Source organism: Gadus morhua, chromosome 21 (genome assembly GCF_902167405.1).
Source record: "Gadus morhua chromosome 21, gadMor3.0, whole genome shotgun sequence".
Lineage (NCBI taxonomy): Eukaryota > Metazoa > Chordata > Actinopteri > Gadiformes > Gadidae > Gadus > Gadus morhua.
In genome coordinates this window covers 3,203,345-3,212,784 of record NC_044068.1, presented here as the reverse complement: position 1 = coordinate 3,212,784, position 9,440 = coordinate 3,203,345, and the positions used below count along the sequence as shown (strand labels likewise).

Genomic DNA, 9,440 nt, shown 5'->3' with positions numbered 1-9,440 from the left:
GGTGGCGACTTTGCTTCTTTTTGGTGATTGGTGGTGAACGAATTCAAGCATTGAGAAAGCCAAAGACCTCCTTCAATCAGTGGACACGTAACATTGTATTGATGAATCCCATGCCATGATCGGTCTTTCAGTAACCACACGCAGACACACACGCATGCACAGTTTTGTTTACTTTTTTACATTTTATGAGAAAACTAGAAAAACTTTTATTTTCGATCTATAGTTTTAAAAAAACTATCCATAACTATTAACTTCTCCACCTAACACATTGTTTGGCCTGATAATGAGCAGCTTTGGTTTACCTCAGCCAGTCATATTTATAGTCTATTTTCTACTGCGCCACTTTTATTAATAAATGTAAATGCTGCCATCTGCTGGCATTGAAAATAAATGACGATGTTAAAGTTCCTCTTCCGACCACGCGGCGGAGGCGCAGGAACCTCCTCTCTCGCCGTAAATAAAGGCCAGAACTTTATTAGTCACCCGGTTAAGTAACATGTCAAACATGGGCGCACGGGTTTCGCGTATGTTTAGGAATTTTAATCTAGAAAACCGCGTTATCCGTGAGATATCCAAGGAGAAACCTCTCGTCGCGCCGAGGCACAAGACCCCGGTCCTACCTCCAGTCAGCAGCTCAGACGGTGAGTCCACACCGTCCCGTTTGGAGGCCCGGGGTCGTCTCCGGTACCGGGGATATTAAACCTTCTCTCCCAACCTTTCCCTCGGCAGCGGCCGGTGTCTCGGAGGTCATCCACGGGAAGAATGAGCCGCTGGTGTCGCTCCTGAAGACCGTGTGGGTCCAGTCCGAGGACCCGCTGCCCGCAGAGGTCAGAGCCCGTCCTCATCTTACATCACCTGCGTCATGTTATAATGTTATGATACGGACCCTGCACCGGGTTATGATAGACCTTCACCGGGTTATGATACGGACCTTCACCGGGTTATGATACGGAGGACCTTCACCGGGTTATGATACGGAGGACCTTCACCGGGTTATGATACGGAGGACCTTCACCGGGTTATGATACGGAGGACCTTCACCGGGTTATGATACGGACCTTCACCGGGTTATGATACGGACCTTCACCGGGTTATGATACGGACCTTCACCGGGTTATGATACGGAGGACCTTCACCGGGTTATGATGCGAACCTTCACCCGTGTTAAGAGGCGGTTACTCTCTGGAAATTTCTTTATACATGACATAAATGTGTCCTAGTATCACGAGCCTGTTGAGGTATAAAGATATGATTAGGACTAGAGCATCAACAGGCGGTGATCCCATATTGAACCATGAGACCTTTTTAAACAGACCAGTTGTGGTAGTGGAGTTAAATGGTTTGCTTGTATTGTGTTTGCAAGACTTTAAATGAGTTTCCCAGCGATCAAACGAGTCTTAATGAGTCGACATTGACCTCGAGTTTCTATAAAACCTTGAACTGGAAGGCCATGGGAGCTGGGAGGAACCAATTTCTACTCGGACACCATGCTCCATGTCATGGATTGGATAGATCAACAGGTGTGCAACAGGCCCCCATTTGTGATGTCACAAATTGCAAAACAAGGGACTTTTTTTTTTCTTTCTTTCCCCCCCCCCCCCTGCAGCCGGTGCCCGGGCCCCCGGCCCTCCCGGTGGAGCGCCGCCCCCTGAAGTTCAGCCTGCCGGGGCCCGGCCACGGCCTGGCGGACATCACGGACGTCCCCAAGGGCCGGCTGTCCCTGGTGGAGGCGCTGCGGGCGCTCAACAGCCACAAGACGCAGCCGGCCACGTGGACGGCGGAGAGGGTGGCCCTGGAGTACTGCCTGGCGCCGGCCGACACCACAGCCCTGCTGCAGTTCTTCATCCCCTTCAACGTCAAGATCCTCCCGCCGCAGCGCGACGGCCAGAAGCAGATCAAGGGCTCCTAGGGGCGCAGCGGGCGGAGTAGTTATTGATCCCAGTGAAGTTATTATTGATCGCAGTGAAGCGTCTGTGATGCTGCTTTAGGACGTGTCTGTGATGCCCCCCCCCCCCGTTTGAAGGCCCTGATGTTGGAGCTCGATCATGAGTGGGTCCAGGCTTCAGTCAGGCATGACTGGGTTTGTTTGGGGGATTTCCATTTTATTTCAGTCAACCATGAGGGTTAAAATCCATCTGATGAGTGAAGGGCCTCAGTGGTGCAGCCTAACCCAGTCCACCAGAGCCAGGTCAAGTGAGGCGGCTTCAGCCCCCAACCACAGCCTCCCATTCTGGAACTCCATTCAAATCCTTTTTTTTTTTTCGTTCAAATCTTTTGTCTATAATTCTGTCCAAAAATGTTGCCATAAAACAATGGCCACATAATTAATTTATATCAAGAGTAGCGATATTACGTCATCACAGGGGGTTAAAGCTTCTACTGTAGAGCTGCTCTGTCATCAGAGGGGTGAGCTTCTACTGTAGAGCTACTCTGTCATTAGAGGGGTTAGAGCTTCTACTGTAGAGCTGCTCTGTCATCAGAGGGGTTAGAGCTTCTACTGTAGAGCTGCTCTCAGGATGAAGATGGGCAGCGGGCTGTCTGAACTAGAACTTGGTTCTGGAGAACTTGGTTCTCTGAACTCAGACGTGCAAAAGGTTTGTTTGTATTCTTTGGTCGTCTGAAAGCCGCTGATGCGCACATGGTCTTTCTTAATAAACTACTTTGTTATACATTTTGTCTTTTCATATCTTGCCCCATATTTCACTGAATCTCTTTCTCCGATAATTTCAAAAGGTTTACTGAGTTTCTGATATAGAATGTGCTTTCTAAAGAATACTAGATGAGTTATAATTCCTAACAGGATGGTTGTTGTGTTACAACCACCTGCCCTTCCTCCGCAACGAGGGATACTACAACGCACCAGGAGTCTCTAAAACTACAACTCCACTCAAACTACAACTCCCCTCTAAAACTACAACTCAACCGGTGGCTCAAACTAAGTGGACCCGAAGATGATTAGAAATTCAAAATAGGTTATTTCTAACTCTGTTACACATGCGCGTTCCAAACATCCACAAGTTCCATGGTACAAGATGTTAACATTAAAGAACTATAACACTGAGCAACGCGGGGGATGTGATTGTACCAGGCGGGACTTCCTCTGGAGGGGGGGGATGTGATTGGACCAGGCGGGACTTCCTCTGCCCTTAAAGAGACCTTCTCGTTGGAGACCGACGCCTTCTTTCGTCAATCTCTCGGTTTCCATTGGAGGTAACTCCAGGAGGCGGGACCTAGCCCTCCTCCGCGGCTCCGGACTGGTGCGTGTCGGTGTCGTTTAACCCCGGGGGGTCGTCACCGTGGAGGGAGGAAGGCTGCGGAGACACACGACATCACCATCCAGGAGAGCAAAGTGGCCCTCATGATCCTGGTTCTTCTCCATCAGTCCATGTCGGGAAGCTCCCGGACTCCTACGGAGACAAAGCGACTGTGATCCACGGGTCTGATTCCTGGATCGTTCCGTTGTGTTGGAGGAGCATCACTGTACATCCCGGGGATTGATCTGCTCTGGAGAACAACAACACACGACGTCGAAGGAAGCGGAGGATAGTTGGCCGCACCAGAGATCTGAAGACGGTCTGGAGGACGGAGACCTAGCTGCTATCGCTGCTCCGGTTCAAGCAGCTGCTCCGTCATGGGAGAATGAAGGAGGTAACGTGATCGATCGATATGATCAGTAAACATCTCCCATCAACCCCATTGAAATGCTGTTTACTAAATGATGAAATGCAGCGACCGTAGTGTCTGCTCTGCTTAGTGTCCCCTAGCTCTAGGTGTGTGTGTGTGTGTGTGTGTGTGTGTGTGTGTGTGTGTGTGTGTGTGTGTGTGTGTGTGTGTGTGTGTGTGTGTGTGTGTGTGTGTGTGTGTGTGTGTTTCCATTTTGGTGTCTTACCACGTTTCAGAAAGCGGCTTGTGCTCACACACACACACACACACACGCACACGCACACGCACACACTGGGTTCTAGAAGTGGTACACAACATGAACGCTGGTAGGCCTACCAGATGTAGGCTGAGCTTTCTGGAGTTAAAGATAACTGCCATTGATACCAATCAGTGGCATTGATTCCCACGTGATGTCGAAGGCAGGACTGATACGGCTACATTGAACAGGACCTGAAGTTCCAATGGGGCGACCATAAATCAGAAGGACAGATCTTGTTTGTAATTATGAGTATGAAAGGGTTACAATATTCATTCGTACCTGCTCCACATCTCTCTGAAACACGGTGACCTGGTTGCGAGGGGGGGTTATGTAATGGGACTAAATCAGATATAGTCTGTGGTCTAGGGTTAGGGACATCCTAACCTGGAGTTCCCTGCCCGAGGTTCCTCACCTGAGGTTCCTTACCGGTTCTGAGGTTGACCACGGCTTTGCTTCGGTCTCCAGGAATGTTTACCGAGCGTGAGAGGCCTGTCAATTGTGCAAAGTATTTGATCTCGTAGGACGTTTGTTATAGCTGTGAAATCTATGCTGATAGATCTTGAACTCAGAACCATCTTTTGCATTCAGCAGACGCTTTTATCCAGAGCAATTTAGAATAAGTACATTTGTCAGAAGAAGGAGAGACAACAATATATTGCTGTTGGTACAGTCAGGATGTTCATAGAACCAAGTGGCAAGCACTTACCATCGCTAGGTCAACCCATTCCCCGTATACAACAGAGATAGCTAGGATAAGATGCTACACAAGGAAGTGCACAACCTGAAGACTGGTAGGCCTACCAGATGTTTGCTGAGCTTTCTGGAGTTAAAGATAACTGCCATTGATACCAATGTTCCCACATGATGTCGAAGGCAGGACTGATTGATACATGGAACAGGACCTGAAGTTCCTATGGGGCGACCATAACACAGAAGGACAGATCTTGTTTGTAATCATGAGTATGAAAGAGTTACCATATTCATATGTACCTGCTCCTCATCTTTCTGAAACACGGAGATAGCTAGGATAAGATGCTACACATTGGAAGTACTACTAATAAGTACGACATACAATTAGTGCGTTCAATAAGTGATGAGCGCTGCTCCGCGGGTTTAAGAGACGGCAGATCCATCAAACACTGGGTCAGGGTTAATGGACCGGAGATAAAGAGGATCTGTGTTTATCCAAGAGTTGAACCAGCACACGTGTTTTCAGAATAGCGGGTTTGTTTTAACGTCCATTAGGAAGTCGCGCGGCTAATGGACCGCGGGCTAGTTGTCTGTAATTGGTTGATTCGCCCGTGCTGCCCCACAGGAACGAGATAAAGCGCATCATCATTAGAGTGCTCTGTTATTGTTGTGATTAGGATCTATTGTTTGTGATAAGAGGCTTATTAAATCCCGGAAATGTGGGAACCATTATAGATGATCTCGATGAGGCTGCAGTTAGATGACTGGTGTTTAAACGACTGGTTCTCTGAGTGCCCCCTGACCTCTGGAGCGTCGGGCCAATCTGTGACGCGTACGGGGAGCTGACCGCTGGGTAGTAGTGTTAGGAAACCAACTAGTTGACAGAATATCCTTGTTAGGAAACCAACTAGTTGACAGAATATCATTATTAGTATAACAACTAGTTGACAGAATATCCTTGTTAGTAAATCAACTAGTTGACAGAATATCATTATTAGTATAACAACTAGTTGACAGAATATCCTTGTTAGTAAACCAACTAGTTGACAGAATATCATTATTAGTATAACAACTAGTTGACAGAATATCATATTAGTATAACAACTAGTTGACAGAATATCATTATTAGTATAACAACTAGTTGACAGAATATCCTTGTTAGTAAACCAACTAGTTGACAGAATATCATTATTAGTATAACAACTAGTTGACAGAATATCATATTAGTATAACAACTAGTTGACAGAATATCATTGTTAGTATAACAACTAGTTGACGGAATATCCTTGTTAGTAAACCAACTAGTTATTATTGGTTATGACTGTTTTTCCATGCTAGGGCGGGAGCTACATGTGTAGCGTTGCGAAGCAGCGCAGTCGCTAGTGTTAAGTAAACACTCTGAAGGCCTTCCTTTGTGTCTGTCTAGGTGTGCGTGTCTGTGTGTGTGTGTATCTGTGTGTGTGTTCATCTCTGTATGTGTGTCTCTCTTTGTGTGTGTGTGTGTGTGTGTGTGTGTGTGTGTGTGTGTGTGTGTGTGTGTGTGTGTGTGTGTGTGTGTGTGTGTGTGTGTTTCTCTGTGTGTTTCTCTGTGTGTGTGACGTCTCTCTCTAACGTGTCCCCCCCCCCCCCCCCCCCCTGCAGGCGGCCCGATGGCAGCAGTGAGGTTGGGGTCCGGGCGTGGCGGGCAGCATGCTTAGCGCCGCCCCCCCCTCCCAGAGGAGGAGGAGGAGGAGGAGGAGGAGCGGGGCGGGATGGTCCGCCCTACGCTCAGCGCCCCCGCCGCGCCCCCCCCCGTCCAGACCGCCGTCCACGCCGCCCTCGTCGGACTGCTGAACCTGTCGGCCACGCCCCCCCCCGGCGCCATGGAGGGGAACGCCACGGAGAGCTCCTCCCCCCGGCCCCCGGCCCCGCCCACGGCCTCGCCCCCAGCTCCGGGCGTGGGGCTGCCCCTCCAGGTATTCTTCTGCCTGGCCCTGGTGGTGGTGCTGCTCATGGCGTTGCTAGGCAACGTGGTGGTGTGCCTGATGGTGTACCGGCGCTCCGCCATGCGCTCGGCCATCAACATCCTGCTGGCCAGCCTGGCGCTGGCCGACGCCCTGCTGGCCGCGCTCAGCATGCCGCTGGCGCTGGTCACCGTGGTGACCACGCGCTGGGTGTTCGGCGACACGTTCTGCCGCGTGTCGGCCATGCTCTTCTGGCTGCTGGTGGTGGAGGGCTCGGCCATCCTGCTCATCATCAGCGTGGACCGCTTCCTCATCATCGTGCAGAAGCAGGACCGGCTGAGTCCGCGGCGGGCCAAGGCGCTGGTGGTCGTGTCCTGGGCGCTGGCCTTCGCCCTGGCCTTCCCGCTGGCCGTGGGCCACCCGTCGCTGCCCGTGCCGTCGCGGGCGCCGCAGTGCGTGTTCGGCTACAGCCCCGAGGCGGCGTACCGCGGCTACGTGGTGACGCTGACGCTGGCCTTCTTCTTCGTGCCCTTCGCCGTCATGCTGTACACCTTCCTGGGCATCCTGAGCACGCTGCGGCACAACGCCGTCCGCGTCCACAGCCACACCGACAGCATCTGCCTCAGCCAGGCCAGCAAGCTGGGCCTCATGAGCCTGCAGCGCCCCTTCCAGATGCACATCGACATGGGCTTCAAGACGCGCGCCTTCACCACCATCCTCATCCTGTTCTCGGTCTTCACCGTGTGCTGGGCGCCCTTCGCGGCCTACAGCCTGCTGGCCACCTTCAGCAGCGCCTTCTACCACAAGGACGGCTTCTTCCAGACCAGCGCCTGGCTGCTCTGGCTGTGCTACCTCCGGCCCGCCCTCAACCCGCTCATCTACTACTGGCAGATCAAGAAGTTCCGCGACGCCTGCCTGGACCTCATGCCCAAGTACTTCAAGTTCCTCCCGCAGCTGCCGGGCCACACCAAGCGTCGCATACAGCCCAGCGCCGTGTACGTCTGTGGGGAGCACCGCTCGGTGGTGTAGCGCCGCCAGGGGGCGCTGTCCCCCCCGTCCCCTGATCTGGGGGGCCCCCCGGGGAAACCCACTACTTGGTGGGCCCCGCCTGATATGCATATTATCAGGGTCGTGGAAGATTGCAGACATGTAAGCTGTTGTAGATATTTGAGGATACACTTTTGATAAGTGTGTGTGTGTGTGTGTGTGTGTGTGTGTGTGTGTGTGTGTGTGTGTGTGTGTGTGTGTGTGTGTGTGTGTCGACTACCTAATGATTCGTAGCCACAAGTAAACCAATTTGAATCATTCCTGCCGTCACTGGGACGGTGATATGTCAGCCGTTGGGGTTGAGGTTCGGTGGGTATCTGGGGGTGAATGATCTGCGCTTCAGAGGGCGTCAGGGGCCGAAGAGGCTGGGAGCCACTGAGGTGAGGAAGGCTTTCAGCTCCTCACCCATCTGCCAAATCTTGAAGCGGTGGTGCGTCGTTTTTCCATGGCTTGTATAATATCTGCTTACGTGCGTTTTAAACATGTTCTATAAATGGCCACATTACAAGAATTATACCTGATTTAACTGTGGATTTCTGTCGATTGTGTTTTTTTTATATGTGCCTATTGATGATTAGCCTACTTGCCGGTCAGACTGCTGCTATATCTAGTGAACATGTGCAATTACAGTGTACTGTACTTCAGTTGAATGTAATAAAAACAGGCATTTCTTACCTTGTTACCACTGACTTAAGATGTTCGTTTCTTTTAATCAACAACCAATTTTCTTCAGTATATTAAACGGAGGCAGCTGGTTGGACGGTTTGTACCGTGTAACTAAATGTACTTTGTCTTTAATCATCGGCAATGTGTGGAACTCTTCGAGTTGACCCCGCCTATCCTTCTGGGTTAATAGCACGGCCAGGATAACGAACACACCGCTGTTTGTCGGAGCTAGCGCGCTGCTAATTAGCTGCTAATTAGCTCAGGTCTGATGCACGCGCCTGCTCTTTCCCGCCGGGGACTCTCACTTCCTGTCAGGTGTGTTCACTGGAACCAGTGGCAGCTCTGTTGATACCAGCGCCCCATGGGTAACGTGTTAGCGACGTGCCCACCTCGACAACCGTCCAACGCCCCCGTGTCTCCCCTCACCGGAGCCCCCATGTATCGCCCCACCGGAGCAGTCAGTTCCCAGTCAGCGCAGGTGTCAGATGGCCCGGTGCTCCAGTTCACTCGGCTGCTGTCGTTAATTTAAACGGTGCGAGTGATTTACGAAGCGAGGCGTTTAAAAGCAAGCCGACTTCCCTAATGTCAGTCCTTTAAAATACCATCAAAGAGGAGTTCACCTCCGGGAAGGTCGCGGTCCAGAGAGGTCCAGAGACTCGGACCCACGCCGAAATCGGACACGGTCGTGCCTCAACACAGCAGAAGTTCACTGTGTTGTTATCCTCCAGGTCCCCGACGACCTGCGGGGCCCTCAGGGAGGCCTCGATCTGGATGACCGCCTTCCACTCCTTGGGAGACCGGTGAGTGGAACACACAGACACTTCTTAATCAGCGCTCCGAGGGCCTCATTATGCAGCCCGCGGTGACTAATGAGTGAGCGGGGGGGCGGGCTTTTGAAGGCCGCTTTAATCATCGCGGAGGAGGTTGCCAGGCAACCGTAACTCTAAACGTCTCCCCGGAGGGCGCGCGGTGTCGTGGGCCGCCGTGATCCTGTGTTGAAGTGATGGTTGATATTCTCTTTGAGTTAATGGCGTCTAACAGGACCCTGGGGGGCCGCTGTTTAAACTAGGACTAATTTCTGGCGCCTGGGTTCACACTCTAATGTCGTGACGAGAGAAGTGGTCACTCGTTTAGTTTGAACGATGAACGATGAACGGACGCGCCTGAGGTGC

The 9,440-nt window shown here is 51.5% G+C and overlaps 2 protein-coding genes across 2 annotated transcripts; both read left to right on the top strand.

The window, feature by feature from the left end:
• The first annotated feature begins 410 nt into the window (after nt 1-410).
• ndufaf4 (NADH:ubiquinone oxidoreductase complex assembly factor 4) lies at nt 411-2,671 on the top strand. The gene is made up of 3 exons (XM_030345498.1): nt 411-641; nt 730-827; nt 1,607-2,671. Exons 1-3 carry the CDS (start codon nt 497-499, stop codon nt 1,907-1,909), a joined length of 546 nt encoding a protein of 181 aa, XP_030201358.1. The 5' UTR covers nt 411-496; the 3' UTR covers nt 1,910-2,671.
• Nucleotides 2,672-3,262: 591 nt separating this feature from the next.
• Nucleotides 3,263-8,291, top strand: gpr63 (G protein-coupled receptor 63). The gene is made up of 2 exons (XM_030345496.1): nt 3,263-3,648; nt 6,254-8,291. Exon 2 carries the CDS (start codon nt 6,364-6,366, stop codon nt 7,582-7,584), a length of 1,221 nt encoding a protein of 406 aa, XP_030201356.1. The 5' UTR covers nt 3,263-3,648; nt 6,254-6,363; the 3' UTR covers nt 7,585-8,291.
• Nucleotides 8,292-9,440: the final 1,149 nt, after the last annotated feature.

Coding starts and splice junctions, on each gene's coding strand:
- ndufaf4 (XM_030345498.1), top strand. CDS start 497: ATGTCAAACATGGGCGCACGGGTTTCGCGTATGTTTAGGAATTTTAAT. Junction 642..729: donor TCCAGTCAGCAGCTCAGACG/GTGAGTCCACAC, acceptor TTCCCTCGGCAG/CGGCCGGTGTCTCGGAGGTC. Junction 828..1,606: donor AGGACCCGCTGCCCGCAGAG/GTCAGAGCCCGT, acceptor CCCCCCCTGCAG/CCGGTGCCCGGGCCCCCGGC.
- gpr63 (XM_030345496.1), top strand. CDS start 6,364: ATGGTCCGCCCTACGCTCAGCGCCCCCGCCGCGCCCCCCCCCGTCCAG.